Source organism: Ursus americanus, chromosome 27, assembly GCF_024610735.1.
Source record: "Ursus americanus isolate L20-20 chromosome 27, mUrsAme1.1.p, whole genome shotgun sequence".
NCBI classification, from domain to species: Eukaryota; Metazoa; Chordata; class Mammalia; order Carnivora; family Ursidae; genus Ursus; species Ursus americanus.
In genome coordinates this window covers 25,443,448-25,465,320 of record NC_142153.1, presented here as the reverse complement: position 1 = coordinate 25,465,320, position 21,873 = coordinate 25,443,448, and the positions used below count along the sequence as shown (strand labels likewise).

General features: G+C 39.7%; 2 protein-coding genes across 6 annotated transcripts in view; one reads left to right on the top strand and one right to left on the bottom strand.

Annotated features, from left to right (window-relative positions):
* The window catches only part of MCPH1 (microcephalin 1), a 242,014-nt gene that overhangs the window by 118,763 nt on the left and 101,378 nt on the right, over window positions 1-21,873 (top strand). The gene's annotated exons all lie outside the window — the stretch shown is intronic.
* Window positions 1-21,873, bottom strand: part of ANGPT2 (angiopoietin 2) — a 54,887-nt gene that overhangs the window by 5,129 nt on the left and 27,885 nt on the right. The window contains exons 2-7 of one of the 2 annotated variants that reach the window (XM_045810846.2): window positions 19,938-20,093; window positions 16,407-16,528; window positions 11,885-12,117; window positions 9,358-9,488; window positions 3,980-4,081; window positions 3,243-3,409 (exon numbers count right to left, since the gene is read on the bottom strand). In XM_045810846.2, the coding sequence (XP_045666802.2) occupies window positions 3,243-3,409; window positions 3,980-4,081; window positions 9,358-9,488; window positions 11,885-12,117; window positions 16,407-16,528; window positions 19,938-20,093 (911 nt within the window). The remainder of the gene's footprint in view (window positions 1-3,242; window positions 3,410-3,979; window positions 4,082-9,357; window positions 9,489-11,884; window positions 12,118-16,406; window positions 16,529-19,937; window positions 20,094-21,873) is intronic. The other variant, XM_045810847.2, reaches the window with a different exon arrangement.

Sequence of the window (21,873 nt, the reverse complement as noted above, 5' to 3'; positions counted from 1 at the left end):
GAGCCCATTGGCAGGCTGGCAGGGTGCAGCCCAGAGCAGGGCTTCATGTGCTGGGGGGTGACGCTGAGGGATGTGACATTACTGTGTTGGGACGTCAGATATGGCAGTGGAGGAGCCCGGATCATTGAGTCTTTGTGACCTGGGGACCCTACAAAACAAAACCCCGCAATGACCCAGGGAGAATGGTACTCTGAGTCCCCAAAATGATGCTTGTCTTTTGCTAACCAGTACCTTGACAGGCATATAATTTCCCAGAATTCATGTTGGAACAGAGGGTAGAGAAGAGAGGAAAGGTTTGCCAGGGACTGTCTGTAAGCAGACTGCGACAGGCATTTTCACGGGTCTGTGCATGGAATGCACGTACCAGCCCAGAGAGGCAGGTGTTTCTCCTGTTTTTACATATGAAATTGTTGAGGTTCAGAGACGGGAGTGTGGTAGAGCTAGACTTTGCCCCAGATGCATCCAGCTCCTCTGTAGCGTTTTACCCTGGTAGACCCTTACCAGGGACGTTTGTCTATCGAGGAAGAGTTACGAAAAGGTGGGTGTACGGAGCATGCCAAATGGAGTTCCATGAAGTGTTGGTTCTAAGTCACTTCTGTGTTAATGACTTAGATTTAAAATTGTTTTTAGGACTGTAGCTCTAGAAACCGCCATCATAAGGCACTGGCTGAATTTCTGAATTTCAGTGTTACCGTCACGTTTCAAAAATGACCCTGGTCCTTGGCACAGCCTCTAATTACCTGCTGCAAAGCGTTTATGTAAGTCCTACACATCTCTGGGATTTTGAAACACTTTAATTTCTTTCCAGGCCCTTCTCATTAATCATAGATAGGGTTGATGTAAACCACGTAGTTTGTCCTTACTGCTTTCCAGCCTCTCTCTCCTTACAACAATTTCAGTTCTTATGGGACTCGTTAAAAGTCCTCAAAGGCGAGCAGAATCTGGGAGAATGCTATCTTTTATTTGTCTTTATGAGAAAGGTTGTATCATTTTTAGATCCTTCTATTATAGGGCCCCCTGGTTTATAGTTGGTTTCTTTTAAATTTGGTTATTAAGAATAACCACATTTCTTGAAATTTCTTTATATTGGTGTCAGTTTGAGTTTATAGAACAGTGGAGTGAAAGAAGCAAGGCCAGCACTGAATAATGAAATCTGCATGTTTGTGTGGAGTTGCCAGAATGTTTGCGAAGAGTGACCAGTCTTCAAGGTTTAACATACAAATAGTTTTTAGTTTTAGTTAAAAATAATTATCATAATAATATTCTGTCGATGCATTTATCCTTTCCTGATGACATTATTTTTCAGTTTTCCAGCATTTGGGGAACACTTCTTTGCAAAAAACCCAAGTCGGTGGCTGTAGACGGTAGCATTCTGAGACACACCTGTGTTATTACTCAACCACGTCACAGCCCCTTATCACACCGCCGAGTTTTACTGGGACAACGTGGTTTCAATGTAGTATCTGCCGTACCCTGCCACGTAGGTTAAACCAAGCTTTAAATGAATGTGTGCTCTTTAAAATGGTGTATCCCAAAACTGATTGCATTCTAAAGGAAGTGTCTGTTAAGAACCATCTCGGTCTAAAATATTTTTATAATGTCAGCATAAAAGGGTAATGACCCATTTTGTAAAATCTCCTTATATAAACAGTCTAATCCTTAATTTTTGTGTTTCTTTCTTTCTTTTTAAAAAAATTTTTTGAGTTCCTCTGTTGTAGATTCCTAACTGTTGCCAGTTGAAAAAATATTTAGCTTGGAGGTAAAACAATGACCAGCCACTCGTGTCTAAAAATTCATTGAAGTTTTGATCTCTTTGGAGTCAACTTGGAGCTGCAGTGAGGCCCAAACACCTATCTTTTCATTCATTTGCGTCGTTCCCTCTCCAAGGGAACCCTGCTCTCTCTATAATGAGAGTTGGTGGGCTCTGTTTCACTGACTTTTAAAAGTCCTGTTGGTGCTCGTGGTATGTTACCTGTCTTCAAGTTTTTCAAAATTTTCACACACACCCCCCACTTATAAAGCAGGACATACTGGATGTTGTATAGTTCTCAGGTAGTTCAGGCAAGCTGTTCAGCCTATGTTTCTGTGCTCTTCCTTCGCTGTGACCCCTAGGAAGCCAGCTCAAGGACTTTGAAATCGTGTTTATTTTCCAAGCTGTTCAGATTGTGGATTTTCTGTTGAGCAGAGGGTCTGAGTTGGGCATTAATGAGATTTAGGTGGGACTGCAAGCCACATATGACTGTTTCCTGGGATGTTCCTACTGAACTGTGCTGACTTCTGAGCCCACTGTAGGTATTTTCATGATGGGTGTGTCTGTGCTCTTGAGATTCCTTCAGGGCTGTGTTGGTGACTGAACGTTTCTTTGGTGCCTCCCAGACCAATTCCCGTGGTGCACCCGGCTCCCGATCTCACTGTTCTCCCTCCGGCGTTGCACGTGGGTCTCTGGGCACCTCTTTCCACCAGACCATGTGCAGGTACATGCTTTTTCCTGCCGTACACATTCGCTCGTCAGGCGCCGGTCTTTCAATGCCTTCTCTGCTCTCCGCCTCTACTCTCAGGCATTGAGAGCCAGAAACTAAATTCTGAGTCAGGGATGCCCGTGCTTTTCTTGGAACTTTCAACACGAGTGCCGCCAAACGCGTGGGGCAAGGCAAATACTGAGGGGGTGCTGTGAAGCGGCTGATGTTTCTACGGCAGAGTGAAGGACTTGCATGACTAACCCTCCCACCTAAGTCTGCCACTTTAAAACTGGGGGACTCTTCCTAACTTTGGGATGGAGCATAACAATCGAGTGCACTTTAGCTGCAGAAAAATAGATTTAACTGTTAAAACCTTTTGGAAGAAAACCACACGGTCCTAGGTGGACCTCTGTTACGATACTGGCATGACATTTCCTAATACGGACACAACATTCACATGTCCTACAAATACTGGTTGAACGCCTGTTATCTGCCAGGTGGGGTTCATCTACGCTTTGAGGATACACAGCAGAGACAACAAACTGTGAAGTTTGTGAAGTTTCCCTTATATCATTAAAACCAAAGTTAGAATTTTAAAACTAGACGAATTTTAAAAGTAGATGAACTTCCTGAAAGGCAACATAGAACTCTAAGAAACGAGATGTTTTTCCATTTAAGGTATCCTCTGAGTACTTCAGATCCTGGTTAATGCCGTGGGGCTCTCACTTTTTGGAATGCTCACCCAGCAAATCTGTTAGTGTTTTTCAGTTACATACAACTCACCTGTAATTGAGTTCTTCACCGGAGAGATAGAAATGTTCATACAGTGAGTACGCCTCGTTCCCCTCCCAGTCTTTAAGGTGTATTTTAAGCACGTAGGGCTGTTGATTGGTCACTTGGAAAACAAATTCATTTCCCAGCCAGTGTTCGCCGGAAGGGTTCCCAAATCCCTGCAATCCAAGTGGTAAAATTCAGTCACCTCATTGTTTGTTTTTTCTTCACGTATTTGAAATCAATAGTCTATCCATTTAACATGGGATGACTGCCAGATATTCAGCAGAAATTCTTTCCTGTCCTCTGAAAATTTGGTGTCTTCCATCTAAGAAAGTAGACTTTTTTAGAAGGTCAGTTTTAAGAAACCAAGCTTCTATTGGAAGAAAATTAGGGCTAGAGTAATTGGAACTACTTGGGGAATCACCAGTAGAAACATGAGTGTAAACAGCTTCGTTTATTGACGTGGGAAGTTCTGTGAAACTGTTGGCTTACCAAAAAACACTGAGCCTGCCATTACAAATAAGCCTTGCACTTGCATACCTTTGTTTTGATATATAGTTTACTTTGCATTGACAGGGCCATTCGTTGGTAGGGAGACGGAGACACCAGTTAAGAGGAATGCTTTGATAACAAAAATTGTCAACAGTCATTGGCTAGTTTTGGATTTGTGGTGCAGGTTCTGCAGATCTTAAAAGTTAGTTTTCACAAAGAAAATTATTTTCAGATGGCTTAAAGACTATTCATACCAGTTTGTATTCTTTCCAAGTCTTCTGAAAATCAACACTGCCATCTTCACGCCGCTGAATGACCGTCCACCCGCCTCCAGAGGTTTCCATGTCGCAGTATGCCTGCCAATGGGAAGTGCACAATTACTGCGTGGGAAACACCAGTGACTCAGGGCTGTGTCTGAACTCACAGCAACAAGACAGATGTGGATACCTACAGTATGACTTGTGCTGATAGGGTTCCCCAGGGTAAATCTTTGTGGTCTTCCAAGAAGCAGATGGTTTTAAATGATTGAAAACCATGAATTTAAAATGATGATGAAAAATAAACAGTAATATAACTCGATTTCAATGTCGATGAGAATATGACTTTCTTGTCATCATCTGTTCTAGGCTAAAGACTCACCCCACTCGCTGACCCAGAGGTCGCTGTTTCTTAGAGACTTGTTGTGATTGGGACATCTTGGCGGTTTGGCCCCAAACCTTATCTCCCACCTGTAGAAATCTACCGGCTGGTGTTCACGACTCCAGAAACCTTTATGGTAGCTGTCGGTCCCTATCAACTCTGCAGGGAGTTGTGTAGAAGGAGTACTTCTGCACTATTGGGTTTCCAAGACCCTTGTTATGTTAAGCTATGGGGTTAGAAGACTTCTTCCATGTAGGATAAAAATTCGATTCTAGGTTCATCCCTCAGTATGAAAGATCTGAGGCCCCTGGGTACTCTGTGTGACGTATGTGACCTGCGAGTAGCCTGACAGCTCTGCCCCACAGATCGTGGCTTCAAGCTTCTTTGCACTTTGCTCACTGCCTGTGGTATTTCTCCTCCCAGCTCTTTTTATTTTTGCTTTTAAACTGGCTTGGTGGGTTTAAATTTGCTCGGAACACAGAATTCCTTCTTGGGCCAGGAGCATGCATGCTCACTTTCCACTCAGCAGGAGTTTTATGATGAAATTAAACACCCCTGCAAATAAGATTACATAAATAGTTTTAAATAATGAGATTATAGTAGAATGAAAAATGTTCCCAGAAATTCTGTTAAGATAAAATTTCCTACAGCATATGAGGTAGTAAATAGGAACGTTATCACTCAAAACCAAGTAGAAATAGTCTTCCTCTGCTGTTTCCCTCTGTCTTTTGGGGATATAAGGGAGATAATTTTGGCAGAGTAAGTTTAAATGTGAACTATTCTGCATTTGTGAGTTCAAATCCTAAAGAGTGGGGGATAAAAGAGCACACCTAGACCCAGTCTTTCATTTTCAGTGGCTTGCCTGATGTCTCATTGCTAACAAGACAGAGAGCTGCCCTGGGAACCCAGCACCCTGTTCTCCAGCAGATTTCTCTCCACCGCTCTTCCCATCTCTCTCCAAAAAGGTCCCTTGGACCATATTGCTTTCCCTGATGATCCTTATGTTCGGGAACATATGTTCCATTAAAGAAGATTGCATTTATTAAGAATAAAATGATTTCCCCATTTTAAATTAACCAAATAAAATTGACCTACTTAAGGTGACCCCTTATTATCTCCCTGTATTGATATTATTATTATCATTAATTTTCTTGTTATCATTGCTATGCACCACTGGGTACTTTGCATACATTATCTGCAATCTTGAAACAACTCTGCTGTGATACTGTAATTCTGCATTTTTGGGAGGAGGAAAGATGTAGTGAAAAGATTTAGTAAAGTTAGATTAATTTGACCAGAGTCATTCAGCTATTAAGTGGAATATAGGACTTGAGTAAGGTCTCTTAAATTCCTCATTCTCTACCTTTTTTTCTACCATAGTAGGCTATCAAAAACAGAGAAACTTGACCCTTTTGTTAATAGGCCAGATCCCTCAATGCAGCTCCAAGTTGAAATCAGTTCATGAATAATACTGCCTCTTACTTGCCTGTGGTCCACCCAATGGTCAGTACTGCTCACTTCTCTCAATATGTCTTCCAAAAAAATTGGTAAACTAGCTGAATAGGCTATATTGGTTTAAGGAGTTTTGTGTGTACAGACAGCTTGCTTCCTCTGCATCCTAAATGGCATGCTGGTGGGTGGAAAGACCGGATATGGTTTTTAGCGAGCCTATCCTTGTTCTAAGAATATCTGATTCTTTGCTGTCAAAATCACCATTATAAAGTCACGGATACTTAGAGAAGTTTGTCTTCATGTGGAAATCAGAGTGCAGGCTGGCTGCGAGTCACCCCCCGTGTAGAAATGGGTTGAGCCATACCATTCTCTAACTCCACCAGGGACAACGATGAGATGATTAGAACATTCCCTTAATATCTCTTTGTTCCGATTAAAAAGAGAAAAAGAACAAAGAGTTCATAGAAACTGATGTATCATGGTTAACTGAGTCGTGAAACTTTCAGAGGAAGATAGTGTTCAAAGAAGAGTTGTCCACATAGCCAGAGGGCACTGAGTGAAAATGATGAAATGGATTATCTCGGCATCAGGAAAGCAGACTTCCTCCAAGAATGCCCACCACCTCACTGCTCCAGCTACCACAAACCCGAGGGCAGTTAATACTTCTGTTAGCACACTACTGCATGGTTCAGGGACCTGATATCTTGCTCTAAAACGTGAAGCCTTTCAGTGGATAATGCTTGATTTAAATGTCATGCTTCGGCTCTGAGGCCACAGTGAATGACTTGATGAAACGGTAATCGCACAGATGAACACTAGGAGACAGGTACATACCCTGTGAAATTTAGGGAAGGAAATTATTAGGTCTCTGACCAGCAAAAACAAACTCAGATGCCTTTGATGCAGTTTTTATCTTTTGCAGAAACCTAATGAATTTTTCAAAAATAAAGTTGAAATATGTAGGCCCTTTTGGAAAAGGTCGGCTCAAAGATCTGTTGAACGTTCTTTCCTGAATTAGATGAAACAGGGCAAAAATGGCTGCCCTTTCACACAGAAACATTGTCTCATTGTCTTTGGGGGCAGTCAAAATGGTAAACAGTTCCCATTTCTTGAATAGATGGTTAAGTACTAAGTCCTGTCCTAAGTGCTGTATGTCAATTGTCACCTCATAATCGCTCTGTAAGACTAGGGTTACTTCATCGAGTTACAGATTAGGAAACTGAGGCCTCACACAGGGTAAATGACATGGTCAGAGGCACAAATCGGCAGAGCCAGAATTTAAACTCAAGTCTCTCAGACTTTCTCTCCCTCAATCAGACCGTGAATTATGGGGTCTTAAATCTGGAACGGAATCTAGAAGTCATTTAATTTGGACCATTTATTTTAGAGATGAGAAACTTGAGGTTTGGTAAGATTGTTGTTTCCTGCTGTGTCGAGGAGTTATTTTTACTGCAAATGTTTAGAAGAAATATAAATCCTAATGTTTCCAACCGTGGTCTAAGACTCATGTTGTCCCACGGTACTATATATTTTCATCTTGCTGTAGAACATTTCAATGAGGCCATTGGACTGACAGTGCTGTGGGGCGGGAGCCTTGCACTGAGTCAGGAAAACATTTATAGAGCAGTTGGTTGGTGCCGTGTAATTGGTGGTTGCCCTCTGGATTTGCAAAACATGCACATTGCACCGATATCCTCTGTGCTCCTCCTGCTGCCACTCCTGTCCCCAGTGCTCTAGGCCAAGAAGAGACCAACATCTGGTGACAGACAGCAGTATACAGAGGATTGTTATGAAAACCAGATTGCAAAGGGGATTGAGAGCCTTCCTACAGGATTTGTTCATTCCTTTCTCATCTGCAGCAGACTATTTATGTTTATGTTGTTTTTTTTTCCCTCCCCGCTAATGTACTGCTTCTAGAGCACTGGGGACATTAACTGATTTCCAAGGTTGATTTAAAGCAGCATGAATGAATTAGAAAGATTTTCTTTGGAAAGTATTAACTTGAAGAGCACAATATTTATCTTTTAAATTCTTAATCAAAGTATATGTTACTGTTTCAAGTTCTATGTCCTTAAACCCTTAATACTTAGATTTTTTGAAAGTGTTTTTTTCTTATTAGCATTTTAAATACTGAGGATAATACTGAGTTCAAAGAGGTAATGTTTCCAGGAACCTCTAAAATTTCCATATTTATACAGTATCGATGGCCTTTCCTCTAAGTGTTTTCATTGGTTCAACTTGTAGCAGTTACAATTAGATGCAGACATATTTATAAGCATATAATATATGCAGTCATCTGATAATTATGTAACACTTCACACTGACTCTCCTGTAATATTTTACCTTATCAGATGTCTATGAGAAGCCGCATTAAAATATTCCCTGGGGCTGTGGTTCCCCCCCCCCCCCCCATCTAAAGCTCAGTGTCTCCCAGAGCACCATCAGAAACCATGCTGAGTAATCCAGAATAACTGAGAATAACTGAGATAAGCTATATACTAACTTCTCCTGATGGTAAGTTCTGGTTGTTGTTTCACTTTCCACAAAGTAATTGAGCTAATGCCTTGAAATACACTCCAAATACTTGAGAAGAAAATGAGCCACTCTCTTTGATGGTGTGTTTTAAGTCCTCTGGCCAATGCTAGTCAGGGTAAGAATAGCCAACCCCAACGATCCACATGGTGTGGCCTGCAGACTCCCGGGGTCCCTGAGACCCTTGCTGCGAGTCCACCAGACTGACGCTGTCTCCATAATGACACCGAGACATTTTTGGCGTTTGACACTGTGACAGCGTCTGCACTGATGGGACAGCAATGCTGGTGGGGGAAATACCAGCACCCCAGAATGAATGAAGGGGTAGCATACCCTATATTTGAGTCATTATATGCTTCAGTCACACCCGTGCAAGTGGGGAAAAATAAGTCGATATTTCACTTTGGGACATCTTTGACAAAGCAGTAAAAACTATTAATTTTATTAAGCCTCTCCTGCTGCGTATGTATCCTCTTATATGTTCTATGATAAAATGGGAAATGTCTATACATCACTTCTGCAAACTGAGGTACCATGGCTGTGTCTAAGGAAAGCTTTTTGTGGCTGTTGTAGCTGTGAGCTATATGAGACCTTTTTTTGATAGAATACCAGTGCTCCTTGAAAGAACAATTGAAGGACAAACTATTTGGTTATTTGAACTCTAGTATTTGGAGGATATTTTCTTGGAAAGCAATGAAATGAGTCTGACACCTGAAGGGAAACAGCTGACAATATGATGATTAAGTCAAATGCAAGGAGGATATGGAATAGATGTATCTTCTCATGATGATACAGAAATCTCTACGTTGTTGATATCCCCAGTCAGGATATGTGTGCAGTGACTGGACGTGGAGCCCTTGGCAGGTGTTTCACTCAGTACATGTTTGTTGTTTTGCTTTGCATGAAGTTGGGAAGGGTCTGGGTGTGTGAACTACATTATGTGGTTCCTCTGCTTCTAAAATAACCTGTTTACAGCCAGGCAGTTGAAACCAGGAGACTAATACCGTACCTTGATCTCCTCTGTGGAATTAGGGAATGTGAGCGTGTAGATGCCATTGGTTGTCAGTCCTGACTTGAATACTTCCGCACAGTCTCTGAAAATGACTTTCTCTTCCTTAACATCGAGGGAGTTCTTCGCTGCTTTTAAAAATATAGGAAAGCATTTAACAGGAGTTCATGAAAGATAAAAGTTTATTATTTCAAGATGCATTCAAGTTTTATTACATTTGAATTCTTATAATAAGTAGAAAGGACCCACCAGTTTTTATCCTTTCCAAAAAAATTACTCCTTCAGCCTGTTCTGCATTAATTCTCAAATATTATCACCAGTAACCCATACTTCCTTTTTTTTTAATCATCAACATGGAATGCAAGTATTTTGCAATTAACTATAATAAACCATTACTTAAAAAAAAATCTTCCATCTTGACTAGAATCACATAAAGTTATTGCAAAAGAATAAAAAAAGAATGTACCTAAAAACAGTGTCCCCTCTATGGTGGCTGTGTGGCATACCCCGTTAGCTGTTATCCTAGGCTGTGGGTGTATGTTTTCTCCCTTTTATAAAAGCCAATTCTTGATACATGTCTTTAGACTATTGGATAAAGATAATAAAAGTGTTCTTTGGATATTTAGCAACTGTCCCATTATAGTTTATGTTCGAGAGGAGCCTACCATTAATTTATCTTTGTCTTCGAAATTCTTACTCTAAGTCTAAAAATGCTAGGATTATGAAATTCCTTCAAAGTTTTACTCTGCTCTCAACATTTAGATTTCCCGATCCTTTTTGCCTTAAAAAGGGAGTGTGTGTGTGTGTGTGTGTGTGTGTGTGTGTGTGTGTGTTCCTGCAGGTATTTCTGTCCATGCTGCAGACCCACTGGAGCGCAGGCATATGGATTAGATGCGCGGGTAGGCATCACATGTAGACAGAGGTGCTTCCTTCATGTCAGCTAGAGGCTCATGGGGAAAGGAAAGCCTCTTCTGCTATTCTCTCTCCTGTGCTTCTTTTTCCTGCCAGGATTTGAGCTGCATGATTTCCTCTACTTTGGCTCATCAGAACTAACACCTCACATTATCTTGTTCCAACCAGATGTCAGATGATTGTTCTATGAACGTGAAAAAGTCTGGGATAACCACGTGACTTGAGGACGATGTGAGAACGTATTTCTTATGAAAGTGAAGAATATCTTCACATGATTCATATGTAAAATGTATCTGTTTCCAAAGAATCCAAGTTTAAAGGACATTGGGAAATAAGCCATAGTAAGAACTAGACCCAATTTGTTTAAGGAAGATAAACAAAACCTTAAAATGACAATGCCACACAAATTGTATATCCCATTTCTAATTAATGACTGAAGATGCCTCCCTTCTTCCCTCTAAAATCCAAAAAAAAAAAAAAAAGTGAAAGGTAAAACAGTAATGAAGTAGGCAAAATATATCTAAGGATGGGCAGAGAGAAGGGAGCTGACATTTCTCGAGTGCCAATTTTATGCCAGTCAATGCAAGTATTAAGTCAGTCTTCACGACAGCCCTCTGGGTTTAGACTTGTTTTTCCCACTTAAAAAATAAAGTCCACTGTGGATTAGCAACCTGCCCTGCCTCATACCTGTAGACAACAATGGAACTAATGCAAAGTAGGCTCTTTGAGCCCAGGAATCATGTGGGGGGGGGGTTTGCCTCACAATAACTAATTAGTATAAATATTCCTTCTCTCCTCTTCTTCTTCCTTCTTTCTGTTATTTTATCTCCCTGAATAGCATTTTAAAAAATTTTAATTTCACTACAGTTAACACACAGTGTTATAATAGTTTCGGGTATACAATATAGTGATTCAACCGTTTTATACATTACTCAGCGCTCATCACAACAAGTGTATTCTTAATCCTCATCTCCTGTTTCCCCATCCCCTCACCCACCTCCCCCCCAGTAACCATCTGTTCTCTGGAGTTAAGAATCTGTTTTTTGTTGTTTTTTTTCTCTCTTTTTTCCTTTGTTTATTTTTGTTTCTTAAATTCCCACATATGAGTGAAGTCATATGGTATTTGTCTTTTTCTTATTGGCTTATTTGGCTTATTTTTCTTTGGCTTATTTCACTTAGCATAACACTCTGTAGCTCCATCCGTGTTTTCATGAAAGGCAAGATTTCATTCTTTTTTATGGATGAATAATATTCCATAATGTGTGTGTGTGTGTGTGTGTGTGTGTGTATTTCACATCTTCTTTATTCATCTATCTATGGACACTCGGGCTGCTTCCATAATTTGGCTTTCATAAATAATGCTGCAATAAACATAGGGGTGCATATATCTTTCTGTATAAGTGTTTTTGTATTCTTTAGGTAAATAACTGGGAGTGGAATTACTTCCTCCTTTTTAATTGGTTCTGTGATGAGACTCTATAAAGCTTTCATAGGAAACATGTAATGGAAATAGTCCTTTTCTGAAAGATGGGAATTTTTTGGAATTTTGAGAGTTTCACTTACAAAATAATGGCAATTAAAACTGAAGAAAAATTATTATGTAAACTTGACTTACAGTTTGACGTTGATATCATGGTCAATAAATTATGAACTGTCTCCATCAGATCATGTTGCTGCTTTTGGAGAACTGAATTATTCACTGTGGCGGTCACCAGTTGTTTTTCTAGTTCTTCAATGATGGAATTTTGCTTGGATACTAACACCTGGAGCTGATCTTTCTCTTCTTTTATTGACCGTAGTTGAACTATATGCTTGTCTTCCATGTCTAGTACTTTCTTTTCCAGGAAACTTGTAAAGGGAAATAATGGTTAGTTTAGTGATTGCTTTACAGACATCAAATCGGTTTCATAATTCTTATATAATCTTTTATATTTATTGAATTTTTGCTTCTCCAAGACACTCTGTTTTCACAGAGTGAAGGTGTTGCTACAACCTTGCAGAAGCTCTCAAACTTGCTGAAAACAGTAGATAAGTAAGTATGACATAGATATGAGGATGAGATACCCTAGCAAAAATGTAAGGTCCACATTTAGAAGTTATCACATGGAGTGCATTTGAAGACCATGGTTTTGCTGTAGGGGACTGTGGACTTATTCACCGAGAAGGCAGCCTCGGTATTGGGAGCACACGTTGGCGGGTGGAAAGGTGAGTGGAAAGCCCAGGCTGAGAGCTCACATCCACGCATGACCTCCCTGTGTTACCATCCCTGCTCTGGATCTCAGATGCATACCTACCTAAATGAGTATCCATCTGTAGAAATAAATATCGAAAACAGAGACAGTAGACTAGATGATGATCTCTGAGGTCCCTTCTAGTTCAAATAATCTGTAAGCCTACTATGCCTTTTGGGGGAAAGTCACATTTTCTGAATCTTTAACACTGCAAGCAACACTACTCAGCCGAGAAACTGACTACCCATGGTAGGTCTTAGCTATAAGCATTAACATCCAGTTTTAATAATTATTATTAGAAACTCAATTGCAGCTCTTAAATTTATCCCAGCCTAGGTCATTGCAAATCAGTATATGACAGCAAGTATTTGGTCAGTATACCAAGTCAAAAAATAAACAGTTACTGTAATGCTCTTATTTGCACTCCATTTTCATGAGTGTTATCACATTTATTTTTAAACTGTTATTTATTATTTTTCTTGATATTAGCCAACTTATTTTTTAATCATATATCCCTTTTATTAATTTAAAAACCAAGATGACTTACTGTAAACAGAAGTTAACCTAAAAATAAATGCATAAAGTTTTTCCGTTTTCTACCTAAAATCATTTCTAGTACCATCAGCGTTCAGGCAGCATGCTTTAGAAACACTCCTGTGACACTTGACCTAGACAATTAACATAAAATAAATGGGGCGTTTTTAAGTCACTAATCTATACTGCCTTCAAAATGACATTGCTGAAATTTGTTATCCAGCTGTCTTTTGTTGTCTTTAATATTCCATGGGGAGGCGTAAAAGAAAGATGAGACAATCCCATGGTCCAGAGTGTGAACACTCCAGGATGGATATTTATTTAAAAAAAAAAAAAAAGTTTCTTTCTCCAAAACCTATCGCAGTATAGCTCCAGAGGGCAGTTGCATCTTGATCTAAAATAGTTAATATTAAGGTTAAATACAAGCATGGATTAAAGAGTTTAGCCCAGCATCAGGTCACCCCAGATCACACTGGCTCTGAGAGCACACCGTGTGATGGGTACAGAAGCGCGGAGCATTGCATTTAAAGCTGCGGGGAGTCCCAGATTGTATTTTAGGCACCACTTTGCAAAATGCAGATCTGGACCCACTACTGGCTTGGGAAATCCATTTAATGAATGACAATCAACAGTTTTTAAATGAGAGAAAGTTAAATAGGATAAAGTTAAATTAGGATAAAGTAGATGAAAAGAGACTGTAAATTCATAGCAAGGACTTGGCACATTGCCACAAATGCCATGGCCAAGAGTTGGGGGGGTGGAAGAAAGGAGGTGGAACAGCATGGAGGATACCCACATTGTGTGACAGCTCACACGTTAGCATAGTATTTGACTTTCTGATACAGGATAATCAATTCGATCATCAGCATAGAAGTTGGACTTAGGTATAGCTTATCTTTCTATTAACATAGCTCATGGTCGGATGAGAAGTGTGGGGAAGTATCCTGTGCGGACAGAAATACCAAGGCTCTTCAGAAGGGGACAGTATCAGTGGCGGCACTTTTCAATAACAATAATCACAGTTTAATTGGACTGGTACAAGTAGGCCATAAATGAATCATTTATTTTTAGAAGAAAAAAAAAGAATGATAAGATGAAAACCACATAGCAATTTTCACCTTCATCTGGAGAACCTAAATATGGGATAGTGGCAGTTTTCAGAAAAACATTGACCCTAATAAGTACTTTGGCTTCATTGGAAACTATTCTGTAATGAAAACGGTTGCACTTTGGGGGAAATACTGAAAGTAATTTAAAGGCATGGTTTGTCACATGTGCAAAACATCAAAGATAATTGTAATGGTGTTCTTGCAAATGAGATCCTAGGCTAGTCAAAATATAAGACACCTGAAAACACAGCATTCCAAACTCACTGGAAGATGGAAAATCATCTGCACAGTTTTCTTATTTTTATTGATTTACACTCATTAATGGAAAACTTATTATTGTCACTTCATTTCGTATTTGTGATGCAAGAGATTGTGATTTCTGCAGCTGCTAAATAGGTATGGATTTGTTACATATGGTTTTTATGACAAGTCTGCTGATAACAAGCTATCCCTGTCGGGATCTGTGCTTTGGCAGGTCATTCAGAAATAGTCCGCGTACAACTCCGTTCTGAGTGAGATGTTTGCAATCCAAGTTCTGGTGCTTTGCTGTTGTTAAGTCACCTAAAATTATAGTTTATTAGGTATGTTTGACAAGGTGCTTTTATGGAGGAAATGTGTTGTTTAAATTTAGTGTCGTATAAAAGTAGGTTCAAAGTATCCGAAAAGTGCGTCATTGGTCAATGTTGATTAAACTGGGGGAAAATGTGAAAGATTTAAGTGAAAAAAAAAATGTGAAGGTTCCCATATGCAAGAATGATCAGAAAAGACAGCAATCTACGGGATGGTTGGAATTACTGTTTTATACATTGTAAAGCTTTAACATACAAATAAATTTTACCAAATCACGGATGATCAAAATATGGAAGGAAAGTTGTTGAATGTCTTTCAGAGCAGTCCCAGCTGACTGTAACAAATTCACTTGTAGTAAAGTGAAAACATTAAGCAGTGTGTCTGAACTCAGGAATCAGAGTTGCGCTTCTCTAGGCAAAAGGCAATGTGATTTGGCAAATATTTACAAAGATGATACTCGGGTGACATAACTGACATACTTAACTGACAGTATTAGTGCTTTAGCATATGGAATTAGGAACGTGAGGAGGGACAGTGTTCAGTACTGGGCTGCGTTCAACCGACTGCACATAGCCCGACAGTATTGTTGTGGAGAGCAACTAGAGTAATCACTCAGCTCCCATGTCTTCCTATTACTGCAACATCATTAAATAAGAGAACATTATTAAATAAGACCATTTTAAGAAAATGAAATTGGAGAGATTGTTGTAACTCAATTATTGGTCTCAAACTTTTGTTTATGACTTTGCAGAAGGAAAAAATTGAAACACTGAAGAAAAATATTTGAATTATAGAAAATCTATTTGCAAAGAAATAAAAATTAAAAATTGAAAAAATCTATTTGCTCTTCAAAACCCTAAATCAGTAGTGAGTTAAACCTGTTACCCAAAGAACAGAAAGAATTATTTCAGCTGAGTTCCTGATTAACAGGAAAGAATGATTGTAAGACATTAAGTTCAGCATCATTTTTTCTTAAGAATAAAGAATTGTGTAATGAAATTAAGTAGCTGTGAAATAGAGCACATTGTTGTCTGGCCATTCTCCCTGTCGTATAGACATGTCTTGGTTAGAAACAGGATAATAAGCACAATTATCCATATGTGTCCCCAACTGCAATAAACCTTTGAATCCCCACTGATCACCCCAAGTTTGTTTTTGTATTGGTTTTCTTGGGGCTTTTCTAGATCTTGTTTAAATATCAATATTATATTTATTATTAACTTCCATTTTTAGTTTATCATATGTGTTAGGCATAATGATTGCATCATGAAATGTGCATCAAGTGTGGGTTCCAGCTGTAGATCATTCTGCATTGGAAACAACAAAGTTCCCAGAGGCGAAGGAACTGTTAAAAAGCCTGGGCCAGCGTTACTGTTACTCCATGACACCGGCAGTATTTTGTCTTGGATAAACTTGCACAGTATGGAGGCAGAGTTTGGGAATCACCGGAAGACAATCTTTAAGGGACCGGAGAATGAAAAAATTGAAGACGGGATTAGAAGGCAGGGTCACTTCCAAATTTCTTCGCAAACCCTCTTCCTATCTTTCCTTCATGAGGTGTCGGATCCTGACACTACACATTAAGAAATCTGGCATTTTGGAAGCCATGCTTATTATTAACAGTCACATGAAATAGGCTTTCAGATCTAGAAAGTGTGCAATTCTAGATTATAATTTTTGGGGGTTTTATTACCTGTTCTTATCTTGCAATTTGTTTATTTCACTGGTCTGATCCAAAATCTGTTTTTCCAATTTGTTGGTGGAAAGGGAATGTTCCAGAAGCTGAAGTTCAAGTCTTGTTGTCTGATTTAATACCTAAATGTAACAAAATAAAATTCCTATTTGTCATGTTTAAAGTTACATATAACTTCCTTTTAATTAAGTCAGCTAAATTATAGGAAAACATAACTAAAGCATTTTTTTGTTTACCCAAATATCTTATTTTATCATAGTCTTCATTTTAAGAAAAGGCTTGAAGTCCTGGATTGCATTGGAATGTGGTTTTGTTTTGTTTTTCTTTACCGTGTCTTTTTTTGGAAAGTGTTTAATAGTTCCAGACAGTGGTATTTGTGTCAAATAATATAATGCCATTCTTCTTGTTCTGCCATCTTTTAGCATTTCTTTTCACACAGTGAGACAAGTGGGAGTATAAAATGGTCATATTTAATACATCAGAAGTTGTTGATAAAAAGGTTTTGCTTCCGCTCAAAACAAAATGCTGTTCTCTTATTTATCAGTAGGCGACGTGATTAGAAGTCCCAAGCTTCCAATCTATAAAACTGTAGCTCATTTTTAGCCTGACATTTCCTAGTTTGTATTCACTTGTTTAGCCTTTTATTTTTTATTTTCCATTTCTCTCTCTTTTAATTTTAAAAATCATATTGACCAATTAGGAAACAATAGTACATCGCTGTGAAGTAGGAGCTCAGTTTCACTCTGTGGGCTTCTCTGGCATACGCCATATGCAATATCGCTGTTCCCATTGTGTTCTGACAGATTTAAGGATGAATTCTTTGGCGTTTGGCTGCCTTCTAGCAGGAAGAGTCGTTACTCACATCCTCTGGGTCATGGTTATTCAGGATGTGACATCACATGTAAGTGTAAGGCAGAATTGTTGCCCAGGAATAAGGGTCCTTGAAAGAACCATTGTTTGCTCAGGGTCTGTGTCATTCATAAAAGGCTTGGCCAGGTCCCACTGGCCAGCTTTAGGGATAGTCCTGTCCTTTGTCAAAGCAGGATGAGTTCATACCATGAACAGTCTTATGAATGAGTGAAGACATTGGCCAGCAGAAAGGTTGGGTTTTAATATTAACACCTGGACTATAGATTTGGCCTACATCTTCTTTGGGCCCAAATACTCTTATGTTGGTAATTGCTAAAAGGAACTGGAAACTGAGGTCTTTTATTCAACAGCTAAGGGCTATACAATGAGCACAATGGGCCAGAGGTGGGGAGGATGGCATGTAGGTCCTCACTAACCCGGGATCAATGGTGCTGTTTTCTGTCACTTTCCCAAGGCCTCTGGCTGTAGGTGACTATCTAAATTATCCAGGTCAGGTGGTTGTCTGTGGTCTTTACGATCTCAGACCTCTACCCATCCCTCATTGTCTGGTTGATTAGCCTCTCACTCTGGCAGCCTACAAGAACCTTGTAATCAGAGAATTTTATGTTTGGATTTGAGCCCATTTCACACAGCAATTGCTCAGTAGTGCCTTAAGTAGATTTGGTGCATAATTCGGTCCCTTGATGTCCTTGCTCAGGCTCAGCCATTTTAATGTGGTTAGCCGGACAGTATAGGCTGTTTTCTTTCCAGCCACCTTCCAATTTTCCTGTTATAACAAATCATATGATATCTAGTTTCACAATAGATTTTCTTAAAAAGATCATGTGACCCAACAAAAGCTCAATGAAAGCTAGAAAGCATGCCTTACACAGGATGTACTAAAGGTTTACATCATTGCTTTATGTCTTACACTTGATTACCATTGTCTGAAAATATAAGAAATGTTATACTCTGCAGACATTTTTTGGATGAGCTTGATTTCCCACTGGTTTTGCTATTAAATGGTAGGGGATGTGACTTAAACATTACTAATTTATTTTAATAATTAACTATGGATATATTGATACATTTAATTTAAAATTTTTATCTTTTCATTTTTAGCTTTTATCACCTTTTGGGATTACAATTTTCACGTCTTGTGATCCATCATGTAATATAGTTATACTTTTCCTACATTGTTCTAGTATTGTGGGAAGATTTGGTAAAGAAGTAACTTCTTATTCTGTCCTCAGATAAAAATCGGTTTTTCTCTAACCACTTTCCTACTGTTTCCCCTACTTTATCCAACAGTTGTTAGGGGGACAATGAAAGAATAACTGAACCATTCTAGACGTGATCTTATTCCATTTGGGAGGCTTATCATTTCTCTTACCTTATATCCCCTTCTGCTGTTGTCTGATGAAGTAGCATATAGGAATAATACATTATAGAAATTATTTACTATTAAATCCTCTCTCTCTCTCTGTTATTCTCTCCCTCTCTGTCTCTTTTAAAGCATTGCTTGGAACTCAGAGTAGGCAGGTACTAACTTCATGAGCCTAGAAAGAATCCAGGGTTAGGAACCAGAAAGCAGATTCACCAATGAAGAGACTTGAACTGGGAGCATCTTAATAAATTCCACCAATAGTCCTTTTTTTCCCACCTAGACTATTCTCTTTTTTTCTTTTTTTTTTTTTTTAAAGATTTTATTTATTCATTTGAGAGAGAGAGAGCATGAGTGGAGGTAGGGGCAGAGGGAGAGGGAGAAGCAGACTCCCTGCTGAGCAGGGAGCCCAAGGCAGCTCGATCCCAGAACCCTGACATCATGACCTGAGCCGGAGACAGATGCCCAACCGACTGAGTCACCCAGGCGCCCCCTAACCCCCAGACTATTCTTACTCAGTCACACGCTGTGTGTCATTTGGCATGACTCGATGAATTTTGTTTCAGTGTTTTGAGGTTTAATGTCTTGGTGTTGTTCTTTTGTTATTTTCATATTCCTGTCTCCTGCTGTTAATCAGCAGCTCCTAAAATCTGAAAGCTAAAAGGGCACTTAGCAGCCAGTTGTAAGACCCAGCCCTCACTTGATAGTTAAATCCCCTCAGGCCCCCAAGAACTGAGCCTTTCATTTCTCAAATGCACAAAAACAGTTCAGTACTTATCCAGAGTCCAGAAGATACCCAGCGAGGCAGAGGAGCACTTCCTTACCTTGTAGTCGTGAGCGTGCATCATGTGAAATGATTCACATGTCGTTAGTAGAACAAGTGTAATTTAACCGCAGCATGAAAGATGAGAATGGGGACACATGGGTGGCTCAGTCGGTTGAGTGTTGGACTCTTGATTTCAGCTCAGGTCATGATCTCAGGATTGTGGGATCCAGCCCCATGTCTGGCTTCACGCTCAGTGGGGAGTCTGCTTGGGCTTCTCTCCCCCTCTCCCTCTGCCCCTCCCTTGCCACCCCACTCTCTAAAATGAATAAATAAATCTTTAAGGAAAAAAAGATGAAAATGTACTTACTGATTTTAAATTCTTATCTAACTACAAATTCTTATTTTATCAATTTTTTTCCTGCTACCCTCGAGCTTTCTTCATTTTTCCAGTAATTAGGTAACCATGCAGTGTGATTTCTTGCTAGTCGCTCATCCAGCCAGACCGTTAGGTGTTCTCTGTTCCATTACTTACTTGTGCTTCAACGTCTGTCAACTTCCGTGTCTGCGCTGCTGTTTGATTGAGCAGGTTTGTCCCTATCTCTATCATCACCGCGGTCTGGTTCTGTACTGCATTCTGTTGCAGCTCTACCATTTCTCTCTTCATGTTGTCCTGGATGTAATTCTCGAGCTAGAAAAGAACATGTGGCAGAAAAACAGTCATCAGTCAAATGGTCAGAAACCTCATTCCTAAATATTTTCCCTTTTCCTTTTAAAAAAATGTGTTGGAAGACCTGTGCCTTGCTTCAATTTTGCTGTGTTTTTATCGCTAGTAGTACAATGCAGTGTGGTTTTATGTTGACTTAAATCCAGCAGCTTGGTCACATCACATGAAGGAGACAGAGCGCTTATTGTTTTTGGTCACTCTAGAAGCCCACACCGTGGCCAGCACAGGAGGTGGTGAGGCCCCCGCTCAGAGGTGGGCAGGGGGGTGCCATCAGCAGCCATTCTGTCTAGCTGCAGCTCTGTCCTCGTTAGGCAGGAAAGGACAATTTGGTATTAAGAAGCACCACTGTTACTCCCACATTCTAGGCTTGTGGTTTCTTGAAATAGAGACTTGAGAAGGCTGTGTAAGAAAGAGCATGAGGAAAAGCTCACTGTTGGATTACCCCGTCGCTCACAGAATCACCCCTCAGTTCCACGTTCTGCAGGTCCCCCCACTTCCTGCCTACCTTGTTCAGCACACATTAGACCTAGTAAGTCTTTACTAACATGTATGCACTTTCACAAGTTCCTCATTTCAGGTAGTAGGCAAACGCGTAATCCTACACTAGGACCTTCAGCACTCCACGTGCTGGGTGTGTGGGCATGCCAACTCATTTTAATATTAGCTTCAGCACAAGAGAATGAAGAAGCTAATTTCACTGCCATAGGCATAGATACCTATATTTTGGCAGTAAAATCATACAACTAAATATAAATGTAGGACATCCAGGTGTGTGGGAAGGAGCATGTGGGCTTTGGGCTGTGGACACCTGTTCTGTTATTTTTCTTTGACTCTAAGGATGTTGCTTAACTTCAGAGGTGCCCAGTGTCCCCCTGTATAGAATAGAGTTTCTGATTGGTCAGGGAAATGTTTGAAGGATTAACTAAGCTATGCTTTTACAGTCATCGTGTACATGCATAACTTTGGATACGTAAAATGTAATTTCCTTTCTTCTTTGTTTTTCATGGTGATCCAACGATAGGAGCCACATTTCTGTTCATTAACCCAAACTACAAGTTCATGAGGACAGAAACCCTTATTTTTATTTTTTTCTCATTTAAGTCATTTTTTTTCTCATGTAACTCAGAAATTTTAAAATTAAATTGAATAACTGAAAGATGAGTATAAAACTGCTTATAATGCCTTTCTTTAAAACTTGTAATTCTCTGCACAGAAACCATTTATAGAGCCAGTCACTAAACATCGTCTCTCCTAAAATCTTGATCACAAAGCAATTCTGTACTCCTGCCTGTAGAAGTGAGAAAATACAATGGGAAGGGTGGAGTTTCTCCCTCAGAGTTCAGGGGCTTCTTTGTTGGTGCAGTTTTTATAAACGGTGTCTTGGATGGTACTGTAAGTCTCAGGGTTGGTATTAGAACTCTGGGTTTACTGCCTCCATTTCTTGCTTGTGGTTGACTCTGTCTCTACCTCTGTGTGCTTCTCATCTCCCTCCTTGCTAGTTATCTTGAAGGTTAATGGTCACTCCCTGGTTCTCCCCTGGTCAATGGGCAGGTCAGTAACATGCAACCTGACAATTCCTGCAGCTCTGATCGCTTGTAAAATCTTGTAGTCGAAGCCTTTCCTTCTCCATATGAATAAAAATAGATTCAACTGCTGTAAACTATGAAGTCATGTGCTATTACTTGGCAGTCCAAGCAATACCTCTAGTGTAGACGTCATAAAATCGGAAGAGTGAAACCCTTGT